The sequence below is a fragment of the Tachyglossus aculeatus genome, chromosome 26 (assembly GCF_015852505.1).
Source record: "Tachyglossus aculeatus isolate mTacAcu1 chromosome 26, mTacAcu1.pri, whole genome shotgun sequence".
In the NCBI taxonomy this organism is placed as follows: domain Eukaryota; kingdom Metazoa; phylum Chordata; class Mammalia; order Monotremata; family Tachyglossidae; genus Tachyglossus; species Tachyglossus aculeatus.
In genome coordinates this window covers 5139628-5159519 of record NC_052091.1, presented here as the reverse complement: position 1 = coordinate 5159519, position 19892 = coordinate 5139628, and the positions used below count along the sequence as shown (strand labels likewise).

At 50.6% G+C, this 19892-nt stretch overlaps 1 protein-coding gene across 1 annotated transcript; it reads left to right on the top strand.

Moving 5' to 3' along the window:
* Nucleotides 1-1628: 1628 nt before the first annotated feature.
* CEACAM16 (CEA cell adhesion molecule 16, tectorial membrane component) lies at nt 1629-14761 on the top strand. The gene is made up of 6 exons (XM_038767682.1): nt 1629-1808; nt 2803-3085; nt 4040-4291; nt 5100-5378; nt 7701-8027; nt 14748-14761. Exons 1-6 carry the CDS (start codon nt 1629-1631, stop codon nt 14759-14761), a joined length of 1335 nt encoding a protein of 444 aa, XP_038623610.1.
* Nucleotides 14762-19892: the final 5131 nt, after the last annotated feature.

Genomic DNA, 19892 nt, shown 5'->3' with positions numbered 1-19892 from the left:
AGGCAGAGAGCATCACTGGAGTGTTTGAGGGCTTCCTATGTGCACTGTGCTAAATGCTGGGGTAGTTGCAAGATTATCAGGTCGGATACAGACTGTGAGCCCAAGAGAGTCGTGATTCTAAGAAGGTAGGAGCACAGGTGTTGTCCCCCATTTTTCAGATGAAAGTGAGGCCCAGAGAAGTTAAGGGACTTTTCCAAGTTCACACAGCAAGCAACTCCCAGGCTACTTTTACACTTTTAAGCACTTACTATGTGTCAAACACAGTTCTAAACACTGAGGTAGATACAAGATAATTAGGCTTGATGTAGTCCATCCCTCGTGGGACTCACAGTTTAAGTAGGAGGGAAAACAGGAGGACTAAGGCACGGAGAGGTTAAGCGATTTGACCCAGGTCACACAGCAAACAATTGGCAGAACGGAGATTAGGACCCAGGTCTGTGTTCTGTTCCAATATACTAGGCTGCTTCTGTTCTACTAGGGGGATGGACTTTTCACCGGCGCCCCCAGGCCTGCCCCTCACCCCTCTCTTCAAAGCCCACCCTACTCCCCCTCCATGCCCGCCCAACTCTCCTCCCCCCCGCCCAATGCCGTACTGGAAAAACAAAACTGCTGGTGAGGCTGAGACCCTCCCCTCCAGGATGCTCCCTGGTGAGGGGGGAAGGGTCTTAGAACCTGACTCAGGGCAGGTTCAGTGTCGAGGGGTGGAAACCCAAGGGGAAGGGGGGGGGGGGGACAGACTAGGCCAGCCCCCAAGCAGCTCAGTCCCCGCCTCCTTGAGGCAAAGGACAGCTCCCAGCGTCCAGCTCCTGCAGTGTGTCCTGTCAGCCTGGGCTGAGCTGACCTGTCCATCCCCCGCTGGGGAGAGGGAGGGGACGGAGGAAGAAAGATCCGGCTTGGGTAATAATGATGGCATTTATTAAGCGCTTACTATGTTCAAAGCACTGTTCTAAGGGCTAGGTAAGGGGCTCCCTCTTCCCAAGGTGGTACATCCCACCTCTGCTGGGAGCTAGGGACCCCCCAACCTCTGGGGCCCTTTTTCCTCAGCATCTCACCTTCCCTCCTCTGTCCCAGAGCACTTCTGCTCCGGCTAAGCTTGGAAGGGGGAGACTAGAAGACTGGGTCTACCAAGGTGGAGCTGGCTTGATTCCACATTCTCATCTCTTGGGGTCCCATGGGGTTCAAACTCTCCTGGGGATGGTGCGGGAAGCAGAAGGGGCAAAGTGCGAAGAATCAGGCTTGGGGACTTGGGGGGTGTGGTGGTGGTGAGGAATGGCTGGGGCAACGGAGACAAGGAAAGGGAAGAGAGGAAGGGGATGGAAGGAAAAGAGGGAATGCCTGCTTTCTAAAGGATCCAGCTCTTCTGGGGAAATCTAATCCCGGCACAGGATTTTCCCAGCCTCTTTACCCTGCTTAGAGCAGTCTGCTTGGGAGCCCTCTCGCCCGACTGCAGCCCGCCCCGACTCCACGCGGGGAGACCCCGCCGGTCGGCCGCCAGAACCGGGCAAAGACCTCGACGGGAGGGAATCCACCCTCAACCAGGATGTGAGCCGCGCCTGGAGGGAGAGGAAGGGGCATCGGGTGGTCTGTCCTTATCCGTGAGAGGGCAAACCTCCACACCTCCCGGGGCCATGGCGGGAGATGGAGTTCCATGCTCCAGCCTCCGCCCGGATTTCCAGCGGGAAAACGCTAAACTCTCCGTCCGCAGAGCGAGTGACAGCGGAGGCCGATGGCGACGGTGGCGTCTCCCTCGGGCTGCGGGGGCCCTCCCGCCCGGTGGGGCCACACCTGGACTGGGCTGTTCCTCGCAGGTGAGGGCCGGGCCCTGCTGGAAGCGTGGCGGGAGTCACCTGCGGCCGGGATCTGGGATGAGGAGAGCAACAGATGAACGCTGGAGATTCATTCAATCGTATTTATTGAGCGCTTGCTGTGTGCAAGGCACTGTACTGAGCGCTTGGGAGAGTGCAATATGACAAGAAGCAGACACATTGCTCACGGCGAGTTTACAGGAGGGGGAAGGAAATGAGGGAGGGGGAAATAAAGGGGAAGCGGAGCATTCAAGAGAATACACGTCACTTCACTTCTCTGTGCCTCAGTTACCTCATCTGTAAAATGGGGATTAAGACTGTGAGTCCTAGGTGGGACAGGGACTGTGCCCAGACCAATTTGCTTGTATTCCCCCCACCAGCGCTTAGTACAGCACATAGTAAGCGCTTAAAAAGTACCACCATCATTAAGTGCTGAGGGGCTGCTAATTTTGTTGTATTGAACTCTCCCAAGCACTTAGTACAGTGCTTTGCTCTTAGTAAGAACTCAATAATTACCATCGATTGATCGAGGGCTCATGGGATTTGGAAGGAAGGGACTTAAGTAGGGAGCGTCTGGGCAAGCCTCCTGGAGGAGGTGATTCGGAAGCAAGAAAGCATCAGGGTGATGACTTTGCGGGTGAGGGAAAGATTCTCGTGTTGGGACAGAAGCAGAAAATGGAATGAGAGCCTAGTGGGGTCAATCTGGAAAGGTTTCCTGGAGCAGGTGGGCTTTTAGTAGAATTTCAAAGGAGGAAAGGAACTGTTTAACTCAGAGGACAAGGGAAGGTGTTTCAAGTGGGGGAGACTGGACTTCAGGAGGGAGGATAGCCAGGGAGCAGTCCAACTCTCTTGGGTCCATCTGGGAGGGCTTCCCAGAGGAGTCATCACCAACCTCCCTCCTTCCCCCACTCTGCCCACAGCCTCGGTTCTAAGCGCTTGGCTGCCTCCTGCGCCCGCCCAGCTGACCATCACCCCCATCCCTCCCGCCCCCCTCGAGGGCTGGGACGTGACACTGTCGGTCAGCGGGGCCCCTGGCGGCCTGCTGCTCTACAATTGGTACCGGGGGGCGTCTCTCAGCCTGTCTCAGATGATCCTCAGCTACGTCAACGCCACCGAGATCCAGACGCCCGGGGCGGCCTACAGCGGCCGGGAGGCCATTCACCGCAACGGCTCCCTCCTGATCCAGAGAGTAACCGTAAACGATTCCGGCAGCTACCTTCTACAATCCATCAACCCGCACTTCCAGACAGAAATAGCGTTTGGCTTTTTGAGGGTTTATGGTAAGTGTCTTGGTGGGTCAGGTGGATGGTCATCAAGTTCATCCACTCCCCCACCTCCAAGTGACTGCTGGTCCGTCTGCCATTGAGTGACTTTCGCCCGCTCTTGCCCCCTGTTCATCTCACACAGAAAAATGGACACAGGCAGAGAGACTGCTTGTGGTCCATTCTGACCCCCAAGTCCCTTACTGCTGTACTTGCTCTTCCGTTCTGTCCTTCCATTGGAGATCTAGGGAAAAGGGGTCATTTGGGGGAGGGTCCCTAAGAGATGGACCTTCTCCATTTGGATCCATGATTCTTTTTTTAATGGCATTTGTTAAGCGCTTACTATGAGCCAGGCACTGTACTAAACACTGAGACAGATACGAGCTAATCAGGTTGGACACAGTTCATGTCCCATATGGGGTTCACAGCCTTAATTTCCATTAAGGTAACTGAGGCACACAGAAGTTAAGTGACTTGCCCCAGGTCGCAGAGATGGGGTGAGAACCCATGTCCTTCTGAGTCCCCAGGACCGTGCTCTATCCATTAGGCCACATTGCTTCTGCTCCCAACCCTACAGCTTGGCCCCTAATCAATCAATAATACTTTACTAAGTACCTACTGTGTGAATAGTAAGTAGAAAAGTGCTTAGTACAGTGTTCTGCACACAGTAGGTGCTCACTAAATACGACTGAATGAATACCACGGAGTTAGTAACGGGTTTTACAATCGTTAGTAACGGGTTTTATAATTTAGTTGGGGAGACAAACATGGAAGGGAATGTGTCTTTGTTACGTTGTACTCTCCCAAGCGTGTAGTACAGTGCTCTGCACACAGTAAGTACTCAGTAAATATGAATGAAATTATATAGGAAGAGACGGTCTTTCCTTCCCCTCACCAACTGCCCAGAGGATTTAGCTGTCAGGAGGCAGGGCCGGAATGGCTGAGTTTACTGCCCCATCCATCTCTGCACAGAAAGGTTTTCCAAGCCCAGGGTCACAGCGAATGGGACCAATGTGTTGGAGTACAGAGACTCCGTCGAGCTCACTTGTGTCACCAGCCACATCGCTGACATCCGCTGGTACTTCAACCACCAGCTCATCCCGGGCAGCGGCCGGTTCCTAATGAGGCCGGGGGTCCGAAGGGAGGAGGCTGGAGTTTACCAGTGTGAAGTCTGGAACCTGCTGAATGCCAACCGAAGTGACCCCATCCAGCTCACCGTCAACTGTGAGATTTCTTCTCCCCTCCCCAGGCTGAATGAATTGAACGAGTCGCTGGCCTCAACTTGCCTCCCTGGGCCTTCCCCAAATTTGGGGAGAGAGAGGGGTTTGGCCCCCTTCAAGGGCCCAAGAGAAGGGGATCCCCCTGGGGGACTCTGAGGCCAGGAAGTTGCGTATTTCTTGCAAGGGAGGGGCTGGGATCTTCAGAGCCCCTGGGAGGTGGAAAGGAGAAGTGTAAGACTAGACTTTTAGTGCATTGTGGGCAGGGAACATGTCTATCGATTCTAGTGTGCTCTCCCAAATGCTTAATACAGTCCTCTGCACACTGGAAGCACTCAATAAATACATCTGATTGATAGGAGGGCATTTCTGGTAGGAGGAATGGTTTAGAAGGGCAGGGAAAGGAATTCCTGCAGGGAGAAGGGAAGGAAGGTCGGTAAGGGGGATAATAATAAAAATGATGGCATTTATTAAGTGCTTACTATGTGCAAAGCACTGTTCTAAGCGCTGGGGAGGATACAAGGTGATGAGGTTGTCCCACGGGGGGCTCACAGTCTTAATCCCCATTTTACAGATGAGGGAACTGAGGCCCAGAGAAGTGACTTGCCCAAAGTCACACAGCTGACAGTTGGCGGGGTCGGGATTTGAACCCATGGTCTCTGACTCCCAAGCCCGGGTTCTTTCCACTGAGCCACACTGCTTCTCCGGGTGGGAGATCACACCCAGCCCGGCCATAGGGGAACCTCCTTGGACCTGGGCTTTGGGGTAGAGAAGACTGCCCCCCGACCCCCGGCTCCCTTACCTTCCCCTCCTAGATGGGCCGGACCACGTGACGATCACCCATGAATCGGCGGTGCGCAAGGGCTGCACCATCGAGGCAGAGCTCAACTCTATGCTAACGTTGCGGTGCGTCACCGAGTCCTGCCCCGAGCCCCAATACCAGTGGACCCTGAACGGCACTAGCAGGGGGCACCCTCAGGACTCCCTGCTCATCGGCGCAATGAGCTGGGAGCACCAGGGCGTCTACACCTGCATCGCCCAAAATAACAAGACTCACCTCTCGGCCTCTGCCATCGTCTTCCTCACAGTGGCCGGTGGGTAATAATAATAATAATAATAATAATGGCATTTGTTAAGTGCTTACTATGTGCAAAGCACTGTTCTCAGCACTGGGGGGATACAAAGTGATCAGGTTGTCCCGCGTGGGGCTCACAGTCACCATCCTCATTTTACAGATGAGGTAACTGAGGCTCTGAGAAGTTAAGTGACTTGCCCAAGGTCACACAGCAGACACTTCTAGACTGTGAGCCCACTGTTGGGTAGGGACCGTCTCTACATGTTGCCAACTTGTACTTCCCAAGAGCCTGGTACAGTGCTCTGCACACAGTAAGCGCTCAATAAATATGATTGAATGAATGAATATGGCAGAGGCGGGATTCAAACCCATGACCTCTGACTCCAAATCCCGTGCTCTTTCCATTGAGCCACGGGGGTACTGGGGGCTGAGGTTGAAGGACGGGATCCCGGAATCTGTCCCACCTCCACACCCTGCCCCATGTAATAATAATAATGATGGCATTTGGTAAGCACTGTTCTAAGCACTGGGGGGGATACAAGGTGATCAAGGTGTCCCACATGGGGCTCACAGCCTTAATCCCCATTTTACAGATGAGGTAACTGAGGCTCAGAGAAGTTACATTCATTCATTCAATTGTATTTATTGAGCACTATGTGCAAAGTACTGTTCTAAGCACTGGGGAGGTTACAAGGTGATCAGGTTGTCCCACAGGGGGCTCACAGTCTTCATCCCCATAATAATAACAATGATGGCATTTGTTAAGCACTTACTATGTGCTAAGCACTGTTCTAAGCGCTGGGGGAAAACAAGGTGATCAAGTTGTCCCACGTGGGGCTCACAGTCTTAATCCTCATTTTAGAGATGAGGTAACTGAGGCTCAGAGAAGTTAAGTGACTTGTCCAAGGTCACACAGCAAACAGGTGGGGAGCAGGAATTAGAACCCACGACCCCTGACTCCCAAGCCTGTGCTCTTTCTACTGAGCCACACGTGCTGCCCGAAAAGCTAGAGGCAAAAACAATCATCAGCTGAACTGTAGTCATGAGGGAGAGAGTAACCAGAGCGGTTGTCCTGGCATCTAGTCAATCAGTTACTTATTGAGCACTTAGAGCACTGTACTAAGCACTTGGGAGAGTACAATTAGGTAAAATCAGTAAATAATAATAATTCTGGAGTTTAAGTGCTTACTATGTGCCGGGCACTGTACTAAGCACTGGGTGAATACAAGCAAATCGGGTTGGACACAATCCTTGTCCCATGTGGGGTTCACAGACTCAATCCCCATTTTACAGATGAGGTAACTAAGGGCCAGAGAAGTGAAGTGACTTGCCCAAGGTCACGCTGCAGAGCCTATCCTCAAGCGGCTTACAATCTAGGGGTGATGAACATTAAATGACAGAGGTAGAGTTTAAAGATATGAACACAAATGCTGTGGTAGGTTGAGTATCAAAGTGCTCAAGGGCTATAGCCACAAATGCATAGGTGATGAAGGAGGGAGGGAGAATAGAATAGGGAGATGAGAGGGTTGGTCAGGGAAGGCTTATTGGAGCTGTGATTTTTAGTAGGGCTTTGAAGATGGAGAGAATGGTGGTTTGTCGGAAATGAGTTCCAGGAGGGAGGGTTTGAACAAGAGGTCAACAGTGAGAGAGTTGAGGTCAAGGTACAGTGAGTACTTTGGGTTTAGAGGTGCAAAGTGAGTGGGCTGGGTTGTAGAGGGAGATGAGTGAGATTAGGTAGGACAGGGAGAACTTTTTGAGTGTCTTGAAACTCGAGGTGAGAAGTTCCTGTTTAGTGTGGAGTTGAATGGGCAACCGTTGGAGGTTTCTGAGGGGTGGGGAAATGTGCATGGAATGATTTACAGCCACCAAAGGGGCGAGGAGGAGGAGGAGGACCTCGTCAGAGCTTCCTTTGCCCCTTGCCTCAGACATAGTGGGCCCTACCCAGGCAGCCCTAAAGTAGCCAGCTCCCTGGAGAAGGTGGGCTTGGTCCAGGCAGGATCCCTGGAAGAGGTGGGCTTATTTCAGTATATTGTAAACACCTGGAGAACAATGATCTTTTATTTTAACTCTTTTTTACCCACCCAAAAGTTTAGTTCAGTGCTCTGCAAAAAGTAAATGCTCAAATATTAGTTGATGAAAATCTGAGCAGCCGCCCTGGAGGAGGCAGGCTTGGTGAGGGCAGACTCCCCGGAGGAAGGGGGCTTGCTGTGGGTAGGCTTCCTGGACAAAGTAGGCTTGCTGTATATAGGCTTTCTGGAGGAGGTGGGCTTTCCATGGGCAGGCTCCCTGGAGGAGGCAGAGAAGCCTCGAGCTGACCCAGTTTGGGCTCCTCTCGTTCTAGTCATGCCCTCAGGCGCATTGATTGTGCCCATTCCTGCGCGCCAGGTGGAGGGACAAGATGTGACCCTGTCCGTCCAGGGCTGCCCCCGGGACCTCCTGGTGTACGCCTGGTACCGAGGGATGGCGGCTGAGCCCAACCGTCTGGTCAGCCAGTTGCCACTGGGGAACTGGATAGCGGGGCCGGCCCACAGCGGCCGGGAGACCGGTTTCCCCAACTGCTCCTTGCACATCCAGCACTTGAATGCCAGCGACTCAGGCCGCTACACCCTCAAGACCGTCACCCTGCAGGGCAAGACCGAGACGCTGGAGATCGAGCTGCGGGTCCTGAGTGAGTATACGCCGGGCCATCTCTCCCCAAGGACTGTGCTGCCCACCATTCATTCATATGTACTGAGCGCTTGCTTAAAGTGTGCAGAGCACTGTACTAAATGCTTGGGAGAATACACTATAACAATACACAGACACATTCCCTGCCCACAACAAGCTTAGAGTCTAGAGCTTACAGTAAGATTGTGAGCCCCACATGGTACAACCTGATCACCTCGTATCCTCCCCAGAGCTTAGAACAGTGCTTTGCACATAGTAAGTGCTTAACAAATACCAAAATTATTATTATTATTAGAGGATGAGTTTACAATCTAGAGAGACCATCCCAGGCACTTCCCAATCCCTGGGGGTGGACAGGTTCCTTCCCCCATGCTGGTCACCTGGGAGGTGGTGGGTAATCAATTAATCAATCAACTGTACTTACTGAGTGCTTACTTTGTGCAGAACGCTGTACTAAGCACTTGGGAAAGTACAACACTGTAGAGTTGGTGGACATGTTCCCTGTCCCCAGTGAGATTACACTCTAGAGGGAGAGGCAGACATTAATATGAATAATTTGTAATCAATCAATTGTATTGAGTGCTTACTGTGTGCAGAGCATTGTACTAAGCACTTGGGAGAGTACAACATAACAAAGTTGGTAGAAATTTTCCCTGCTTCCAACAGGGTTAGAGTCAAGAAGGGAGACCTATATTAATATTTATAAATAAATTACATATGGACCTAAGTGCTATGGGCCTGAGGGAGGGGTGAATAAAGGGTGCAAATTCAAGTTGAAGAGCAATGCAGAAGGGAATGGGAGAAGAGGAAAAGTGGGCTTAGTCGGGGAAGGCCTCTTGGAAGAGACATGGCTTTGAAGGTTGGGTGAGTGACCATCTGTCAGATATGAAGGGAGTCCCAGGCCAGAGGTAGCACGGGGTTGTACACAGCTGTGGAGTTTGTATGGGGGAGAGAGAGGGCATCGCGGAAGGCAGCTCTGAAGCTGTGAAGGAATTGGCATTGGGCCTGAGCCTTGGAATTGTCATGACACCATTGACCAAGGGACAGTGAAGGGTGGGGAGGGAATTTGAAAGTCGAGCGGGAAGAAAACGTGGTCTGGAAAAGTCTCCCTGCAGCCCTGAGGGTCTCCTGCGATGCCGAGAGTCGGGGAAAGGGGAATCAATCCATCAATCTTTGGTATTAATTGAGTGCTTGCTCTGTGCAGAGCACTGTTCTAAGCACTTAGGAGAGAAAATAGAGCTAAGTAGGCAAGAGGATGGGAAGGGGTGGGGAGGGGAGGTGTCCAGCAGTGGTAAATTCGGCCACTAAAATTAGCTGTCACATCCAGCTATTCAACACTCTTCTTCCAGTGGCTCCAAGCCTCTTCCCCAGCCCCCTTCATTCATTCATTCATTCATTCATTCAATCTTCCAAACCAGGGAGACTGTGGCCTGTCAATGTGCTGAGCAATCAGTTGTATTTATTAAGCACTTGCTGTAGGCACAGCATTAAACTAAGGACTTGGGAGAGAACAGTACCAAAGAGAGCATGGAGGCTTTGGCTGAACCTTTTATCTGGCTTTTATTATCTTCTTCTTCCCCCAAGGGTAACGTGGGAGGCAGAATAGAGCCACCAAGTGAAAAAGCAGCAGCGTATCCTTATGACATCACAGCTCTCGTCACTGTCATCCTTCTCCTCATCTACACTTCCAGAGCCTCTAGGAGCCGTCCCCTCTAACCAGCACTGGTAGTTTTTCCTCTCCCTGTCCTCAGGAAGCTTCCTGTCCAGCGGGAAGAGGAGGCCTACTAGCCCTAATTGCTGTTCTGACTAACCAAATAAATCACCTCCTGGGACAACCAAAGCAGTTTAAGTACCCTTTCCTCTCTGGGCTTGTGGGAGGAGGTCAAGCAGGAAGGGTTACACGGAGGAGGTGGGCTTTGAGCTCGGTCCCACAGGGTTGGAGGGATGGGAGAGAGGGGGGAATGCTGGGAGGGTAGAAGGAGAAAAGAGTAGAGGAAGGGGCGATTGTTTATTTTGTTTCATTTATGGTATTTATGAAGCACTGTTCTAAGCCCTTAGGTAAGCACAGTATTATCAGACCAGATAGTCTCTGTCCCACATGGGGATCACTAAGAGGGAGGGAGAGCAGGTATTCCATCCAGAGGAAACAGGGGCACAGAGAGGTTAAGTGACTTCTCCAAGGTCACCCAGCAGGCCAGTGACAGAGCTGGGATTATAATTGTGGTATTTGTTAAGCACTTACTATGTGCCAGGCACTGTACTAAGCACTGGGGTGAATACAAGCAAATCGAGTTGGACACAGTCCCTGTCCCACCTGGGGCTCACAGTCAATCAATCAATCAATCAATCAATCAATCGTATTTATTGAGCGCTTACTATGTGCAGAGCACTGTACTAAGCGCTTGGGAAGTACAAATTGGTCTCCATCCTCATTTTACAGAGGAGGTAAGTGAGGCACTGGGAAGTGAAGCGACTTGCCCAAGGTCACACAGCAGATAAGTGGCAGAGCTGGGATTAGAACCCATGACTCCTGGGCCCAGGCTCTATCCACCAGGGCCATGCTGCTTCTCTAGAACTCAGGACTCCTGACCCCCACTCTCATGGGACCGAGTGGAGTACGGGTAGAGAAGAGCAATAGGAGAGGGTTTGGTCTGAGGGCAGGGGCAGAGGCTGCCTGGGTTGGGGAGGAGCAGAGAATGGGGACCTGTTAGCTGGTGTATCCTAGTGGCCAGTGCTGCAGGAGACTGGGCTGGGACACAGGCTCCTCAGTTGCAGGGGGACACGAAGAACCCTGGGCCCGAGCCAGGAGAGGTGATCAGGGGCGATTAAAGGATTAAAACGTCAGTCCTCATGAGGAGAGGCTGAGGGACGGGACTTGTTTACCTGGAAGAAGAGAGAAGCAGGTGAGAGCCTGTGGTCACCAGATAATGACCTGAGGTGGGCCGAGGGAAGGCTGGTATTATGAGCTGCCGTTCACCAGTTCTGCCAGGCCAGAATGGTGGAAACAGGATCCTGGCTCATATCCCCCTGGTTGGGGAGGGAGTGAGAGCAGTATTAAGCAGGTAGCCGGAAGACTGTTTTTTTTTTTTTTCCCAAGCACTAAGCAAATTCCACAATTATTACTATCCTCTTTGTTGAAAAATCTGCCCACATGTCCATGTGGCAAGGAAGGGAGGCTGCTCTCTGTTTCCGCCTCTGTTTTTGTCCCTTTTCCTCTGCAGATGTCTCCCTATGTGTCTCTGCCTCTCCGAGTGTATCTCCTTGTTTGTCTTTTCTCAGCCTGAAACTGGAGAGGCGATTTTCTTCTCCATGGCCCTTGAAAAGCACCAGAGCCTCACCTGGATGGGTTGGGAAAGGAGAGGTAGGGGGTCTGCCCTGGAGGCAGAGGGATGGATGAGATGACCTCTCAAGCATCCTGCCCAAGGAGACCATGAAATGGTGTGATTTCAGCACTCTAGGATGCAGCAAGCAAGTAGACACGTCATGATTGTACAGGCCCAGGCTAGGGCTCTGTCTGACTATCTCTGCCTCTGTCCCCCTCTCTCTGCCTCTGCCTTCGGTCCTCCTGTCTCTGCCTCGCAGTTCTGCGTCATCACTAGAGAAGAAGTGTGGCTCAGTGGAAAGAGCGCGAGTTTGGGAGTCAGGTCATGGGTTCTAATCCTGCTCCGCCACTTGTCAGCTGTGTGACCTTGGGCAAGCCACTTAACTTCTCTGTGCCTCAATTACCTCATCTGTAAAATGGGGATTTTATAGCCCCACGTGAGCCCCACGTGGGACAATCTGATCACCTTGTATCCACCCAGCTCTTAGAACAGTGCTTTGCACATAGTAAGCCCTTAACAAATACCATTATTATTATCACTATCATCGCCACCTTTGCCTCCATCGTCATTGTCGTCACCACCATCACCACAACGACGGTCACCGTCAGCAACAGCTACAGCATTGATGCCAACTGTGAAACCCAAGTACTGAACTGGGCACTTGAGGTTATACAGGAGGAGAAAGACTGCGGTCCCTGCCTCCCAGATTATTCAATTCACCTCAGTCCGTGTCCTGGGGCCAGGGGGATCTAGTCAAACTGAATCTCTCTCTGTGGGTGTTTGCGTACCTGTATCAATGTCTTTTTTGGTTTTCTCTTTCGGTCTCTGACTGAGTACGTGTTTCTGTATGAATGTGGCTGCCTCTAATAATAATAATAACAATAATAATAATAGTGATTTTTGTTAAAACAAGCAAAGGACTAAACGCTAGGGTAGCTACAAGATCATCAGGACACAGTGACTCTTCCCCATAACAGTAGTAATCATTATGGTATTTAAGTGCTCACTATGTGCCAGACACTGTTTCAAGCACTGGGGTGGACACAAGCAGATAGGGTTGGACACAGTCCCTGTCCCATGTGGGGCTCACCATCTCAATCCCTATTTTACAGATGAGGTAAATGAGGCACAGGAGAAGTGAAGTGACCTGCACAAGGTCACACAGCAGACAAGTGGTGGAGCTGGGATTAGAACTCATGACCTTCTGACTCCCAGTCCTGTGCTGTATCCACTGGGCCAAGCTGTGTCTTGAGGTGGGTACACAGTGTTTGTTTTTGATTCCTTTGACTCCGTCTCGTAGTCCTCGGAGCAGCTCGGTTACCACCAGCCCAGAACGCTGGCGGATCATCTTTCCGGATTATAGCCTCGCCCCATGGCCCTGGACTGGACTGGTCAGGCAGTGGCTGACTGCTCCTTGGGGAGAAACCGTGTCTCTTTCTCCTGAGAAGCAGAATGGCCTAGTGGATAGAGCATGGGCCTGGGACTCAAAGGATCTGGGTTCTAATTCCACTCCATCAGGTACCTGTTTAATAGCCTTGGGCAAGTCACTTAAGTTCTCTGTGCCTTAGTTCCCTCATCTGCAAAATGGGAATTAAATATCTGTCCTCTCTCTTTCCCTTTTTTTTTAATGGTAGTTGTTAAGCGCTTACTATGTGCCAGACATCAGACTAAGTGGTGGGATAGATACAAGATGATCAGGTTGGACACAGTCCCTGTCCCACATAGGACTCACAGACTTAATTCGTGTTTTGCAGTTAACTAAGGCACAGAGAAGTTAAGCAACTTGCGCAAGGTCACACAGACGAAAGGCAGAATCTGAATTAGAACTCCGGTCCTTCTGACTTTCAAGCCTGTGTTCTATCCACTAGGTCATGCTGTTTCTTTATTTTGACTATGAGTCCCCTGGGATCTGATGACCTTGAATCTACCCCAGGGCCTAGTACAGTGCTTGGCCCATAGCAAGTACTAAACAAATTCCACAATTATTACTCTCCTCTTTGTTGAAATATCTGTCCGTGAGCCCTTGTGACAGGGAAGGGAGACTGCTCCCTGTTTCCGCCTCTGCCGATGCCTCCCTATGCGTCTCCGCCTCCCTGAGCCCATCTCAGAGAAGCATTCATTCATTGTCATATTTATTGAGCGCTTACTGTGTGAAAAGCACTGTACTAAGCGCTTGGGAAGTACAAGTTAGCAACATATAGAGACGGCCCCTACCCAACAGCAGGCTCACAGTCTAGAAGAGCATGGCTCAGTGGAAATAGCACGGGCTTTGGAGTCAGAGGTCATGGGTTCAAATCCCAGCTCCTCCAATTGTCAGCTGTGTGACTTTGGGCAAGTCACTTAACTTCTCTGGGCCTCAGTTCCCTCATCTGTAAAATGGGGATGAAGACTGTGAGCCCCCCGTGGGACAACCTGATCATGTTATAGCCTCCCCAGCGCTTAGAACAGTGCTTTGCTCATAGTAAGTGCTTAATAAATGCCATTATTATTATTATTCTTTGGGCCTCAGTTATCTCATCTGTAAAATGGGGATTAAGGCTGTGAGTCCCACGTGGGACCACCTGATCACCTTGTAACCTCCCCAGGGCTTAGCACAGTGCTTGGCACATAGTAAGCGCTTAACAAATACCATCGTTATTAACTCCCTGCGTGTCTCTCTGAGCATATCTCTACCTGTGGGTGTGTCTCTGCCTTTCTGCGGACGTCTCTCCTGACCCACCGTTTCCTCTGTGAAAGCGCCTTCTCTGTTGAGCTCTCGAAAGGGGTTTCTGTCTGTGGGTCTCTCCGACTTTCGGAGTGGGTATCTCCGGCTCTCTCTTCCTTCCCCTGTTTCCCCTCGAGATCGGCGGCTTCCTTACATCACGCGGGCTGGACTGAGGTCCAGTAGATGGCAGCGTGGCTCAGTGCAAAGAGCGCAGGCTTGGGAGTCAGAGGTTGTGGGTTCAAATCCCGCTCCACCACCTGTCAGCTGTGTGACTTTGGGCAAGTCACTTCACTTCTCTGGGCCTCAGTTACCTCATCTGTAAAATGGGGATTAAGACTGTGAGCCCCCCGTGGGGCAACCTGATCACCCTGTCACCTCCCCAGCGCTTAGAACAGTGCTTTGCACATAGGGAGCGCTTAATAAATGCCATCATTATTATTATTATATGGTGCTCCAGGAAGCGGAGCAAACGCAAATTTGCTGTTTAATAACCTCGCGACCTTGGGCGGCGGCTCCCGGAGCCGGTGCAGAAGGCGGACGGAGGCGAGGGGCGACCTCGGGGCCGCTGGCCACAATTAAACGCTTCCTCTTCCTGGAGCGGATCCCGGCTGGACGATCAGAGGAGGAGGATTGGTTTTTCCGCCAGCGAAACTAATTACCCGGGAGCCGGCTCTCCGCCTTTCATTGACCGCAGGCTATTGGCGCTAATGGCTCCTTCTCCCGAGGGCGATGTGCTAATAAATAATAATAGTAATGATACCATTTATTAAGCGCTTACTATGTGCAAAGCACTGTGGGGAGGTTACAAGGTGATCAGGTTGTCCCACGGGGGAGCTCACAGTCTTCATGCCCGTAAAATGGGGATGAAGACTGTGAGCCCCCCCGTGGGACAACCTGATCACCTTGTAACCTCCCCAGCGCTTAGAACAATGCTTTGCACATAGTAACTGCTTAATAAATGCCATCATTATTAGTAGTAGTAAGCGTAAGACTGTGAGCCCCCCGTGGGACAACCTGATCACCTTGTAACCTCCCCAGCGCTTAGAACAATGCTTTGCACATAGTAACTGCTTAATAAATGCCATCATTATTAGTAGTAGTAAGCGTAAGACTGTGAGCCCCCCGTGGGACAACCTGATGACCTTGTAACCTCCCCAGCGCTTAGAACAGTGCTTTGCACATAGTAAGCGCTTAATAAATGCCATTATTATTATTATTATTTTACAGATGAGGTAACTGAGGCACAGAGAAGTTAGAGAAGCAGCGTGGCTCAGTGGAAAGACGCCGGGCTTGGGAGTCAGAGGTCATGGGTTCTAATCCCAGGTCCGCCACTTGTCAGCTGTGTGACTTTGGGCAAGTCACTTAACTTCTCTGGACCTCAGTTCCCTCATCTGTAAAATGGAGATTAAGACTGTGAGCCCCACGTGGGACAACCTGATCACCTTGTATCCCCCCAGTGCTTAGAACAGTGCTTGACACATAGTAAGCGCTTAACAAATGCTATTATTATTATTATTAAGTGACTTGCCCAAAGCCACACAGCTGACAATTGGAGGAGCCGGGATTTGAACCTGTGACCTCTGACTCCAAAGCCCGGGCTCTTTCCACTGAGCCCCACTGCTTCTCTCGGGGACTCGGCAGGGGGGAACTCTTAATGTGTGAGAAGGAATTTGCACTAGGATAAACACCCCAGGACTACATGGGCTGCATTTCCTGTCCACCCTGATTAACTTGTAGCCACCCTCAAGTGCATAAAACAGTGCTTGATGCATAGTAATAATAATAATAATGGCATTTGTTAAGCACTTACTATGTGCAAAGCACTGTTCTAAGCGCTGGGGAGGATACAAGGTAATCAGGTTGTCCCACAGAGGGCTCACAGTCTTAATCCCCATTTTACAGATGAAGTAACTGAAGCACAGAGAAGATAAGTCACCTACCCAAAGTCACACAGCTCACAAGCGGTGGAGCAGGGATTAGAATCCATGACCTCTGACTCCCAAGCCCGGGCTCTTCCACTGAACCACGCTGCGCTTAACAGTAATATTTGTTCATTCAATCACATTCATTCAATTGTACTGAGCGCTTACCAGGTGTAGAGCACTGTACTAGGCACTTGGGAGAGTACATTAGAAGCAGAGTGGCTTATTGGAAAGAGCACGGGCTTGGGAATCAGAAGTAGTGGATTCTAATCCCTACTCCACCACTTGCCAGCTGTGTGACTTTGAGCAAGTCACTTAATAATATGATAATAATAATAATGGCATTTATTAAGTGCTTACTATGTGCAAAGCACTGTTCTAAGTGCTGAGTTAACTTCTCTGTGCCTCAGTTGCCCCATCTGTAAAATAGGGATTAAAACTGTGAGCCCCACGTGGGACAACCTGATTACCTGGTATTCCCCCCAGTTTTAGAACAGTGCTTGGCACATAGTAAGTGCTTAACGAATACTATCATTAATTACACTACAACAGTAAACAGACACATTCCCTGCACACAACAAGCTTACAGCTAGAGAGATGTGATGGAGACGGAGCAGATGGGATGAGTGGGGAGGGCGGTGAAGAAAGAACTGGCATGACTCTGATGTGGCCCACTGATGGCCTTTTGGGGTGGGAGAGAGTCAATCAATCAATGGTATTTATTGAGCACCAACCTCCGGAAGACTGGCTGCTGTGGCTATGGGTGTTCCTTGGACTCTGAGCCACGAGGAGCCTGAAATTCTGCTCCTCTAGCCACAGCACCCTACCGATTTTTGTATTTGTTTCATGTATTTGTCCTTGCCTCTTTTTTTTGGCTTAGTGTTTTATTGTTTTATCACTCCCAATGTGTCCATCTTCTGCCCCCTCTTCTGCATGGGTCTGGAAGTCAGAAGGACCTGGGTTCTAATTCTGACTCCACCACTTGTCTGCTGTGTGGCCTTGGGTAAATACTTCACTTCTCTGTGCTCTGGATTGTAAGCTCCTCGTGGGCAGGGAATATGTCTGTTATATTGTACTCTCCCAGTTGCTTAGTGCACTGCTCTGCAAACAATAAGCACTCAGTAAATACAGTTGACTGACTTACTCTGTGCCTCGGTTACCGCATCTGTAAAATGGGGGTTCAGACGGGGTCCAACCTGATTGGCTTGTATCTTCCCCAGCCCTTAGTACAGTGCCTGGTATGTAGCACTAAACTAATATCATAAAAAAAAGAACAACTAGAAAAGCTTCTGCCTCTTTCTTTCACCCAGGCTGACCCTGCAGGCTTGAGCATGTTTTGCGTGAGCCAGGGCCAGAGTAAACCTTGGGGTCAGGGTAAGTGGAGATAGCCAGGGGCAGAATTATTAATAATAATAGTAATTGTAGTATTTGTTAGGCACTTACTGTGTGCCAGGCAATGTGCTAAGTGCAGGGGCATATACAAGCAAATTGGGTTAGACACAGTCCCTGTATCACATGGAGCTCACAGTCTCAAACCCTATTTTACAGATGAGGTAACTGAGGTACAAAGAAGTGAAGTGACTTGGCTAAGGTCACACAGCAAACAAGTGCCGGAGCTGGGATTAGAGCCTTCTGATTCCCAGGCCCTTGCTCTATCCACTATGTCATGCTGATTCCAGCATGCCTTGATTCGGGCCCAGCTCCGGGAGTCAGTGAGGGTGAGCAGGGGTGGGAAGGATCTCCTTGAAAAAGACTTGGGCTCTTCTACCTGCCGTTCATTCATTCGTTCATTCATTCGTATTTATTGAGCGCTTACTGTGTGCAGAGCACTGTACTAAGCACTTGGAAAGCTCAGTAAGTGAACAAGCTCGTTGTGAGCAAGGAATGTGTCTACCATCTCTTTTATGTTGTGCTCTAAGTGCTTAGTGCAGTACTGTGCACATGGTAAATATTCAGTATGACTGAGTAGGGGCCACGGGAGTGAGCTTCCCAGAGAAGGTGGCCATGTCTCACCGGGAACCCCCTGCCACGTAGGTGGAAGTGGGCACCTGGGAACACCAGTGACGGAGAGGAGATGGGAGGGGAAGCCTGGGTGAAAGGGCAGGACAGTCACACCCCCTCAGCGGGAACTGGGGGAATTTTACAGCTCTGGGGAAGGACAGGGAGGGCCCAGAAGAGAGCTAAGCGGAAATGATTTGGGGGCTCTAGTTTGCCAAAAAGAAACCTGGCATGGGAGAACTGAAGCAAGGCTCTGGCCTGTTACTCATGACTGCCGAAGACCAAGCAAGAGGACATAATCCAGGCATTTGCCCTATACCAACTTGTACACTGCATCAGCCTCCTCACTGGCCTCCCAGCCTCCAGTCTCTCCCTTTCCATTTACTCTTGATCATTTTTCTAAAACATCTCTCTGCGAACACACTTTTAGTCTTCAAATACCTTCAGTTGTTGCTCGTTTCTCCTCGCATTAAGCAGAAACATTGTCTTTAAAGTCCTCAATTAGGCCTCTCTTTTCTACTTAGCTACTCCCTTCTCCCACTACATCCCTGCTCACACACTTCATTCCTCCCATGCTTACCTAGTCACTGTGTTTTGTTCTTGTCTCTTGCTCCATTGACCTCTTGCTGGTGCCCATCCCTGTGCCAGAGTGCCCTCTCTCTCCATATCTGATCCACAATCCTCCCCATCTTCCAAGCTTATCCTGAAGGAATGTGATTACCAACTTCGTTTTATCATACTCTCCCAAGCGCTTCGCACAGTGCTCTGCACATAGTAAGCATTCAATAAATGATTGATTGACTGAAATCACCCCTCCAGGAGGGCTTCTGTGATTAATTTCTAATCTCCCCCAATTGCCACGTTGGCATTTCTGCGCCACCTAACCACGGAAGCACTCTCAACCTTACATACCTTATCTCTTAAGCAACAAACTCATATGTGTATCCCCCTCTTTTCCTTCTTCCTCCTCTCTGTAATTTTTCCCCAACTAGATTTTAAACTCTCTGGGGTCTGGGGTAGTCTACTAACTCTATGGTCTTCTGCCAAGGAATTAGTACAGCACTGTGTACCGTTGGTTCTCAATCAATACAATCGGTTGATTGAAATGGGCTGAAACTCCATCCTGACATTTTGGGTTCTAACTCCAGGGTGGGTGCTAAGAGAGACTGTGAGGTCACAACTGTGGAAGAGGGACACTGTGTACCTCCCCCAAGTGCTTCACACAGTGCTCCACAATATTAGTCATTTATAAATACTGATTGTCTTTCAAAACTGGGCAGACACCAAAGGCAAATTACCAGACCAGATGACCTTGGAAGGCCCTTCAGGCTCCAGGTTCCTCTTCCCTTTCCCTTCGCAGCCTTTCTCCCCTAATTTCCGAGCTCTCTCCTGTGTCCCCGCCCCTCCCAGCTTCCCTCCTGGATCTGCTGGAGGTCCCAATTAGAGGGTGGGAAGGCAGGGACAAAATTCTCCTCCCCAAACCTCATCCCCACTTATCACACTTCCCCCACCCTTTCCTCAGGCACTGCCCATCCTTTCCTCACCCTCATCTAAGCTGGCAAGAGGGTGGGTGTTGGTTGCTATGCTTCTTCCTCCAGAGGAAGGTTGTCATGACCCAGAGACCATGACCTGTGAGTGTTCGGTGCTGTGGGGATTTAACTGGCTCGTTAGAGATTTACAGCAATAATTACTGGTTTTCCCCGTTCACATGGAACGTAGAACCAGACAGGCTGCCAAGCAGGTGAACCGTCAGTCACTGAGGCTAGAGAGAGAACCCAGTCGGCACGGTCTAGGGTGGGCGGGGTGGGTATCCAGGCTATGGACTGGGCATGGATGGGTCACTGCCCTCAGGATGTTCCTAGATGGCCAGGGGGAGACTGGGTGGGTACCCAGACTGGCAGATGGTTGAATGGTTGGGG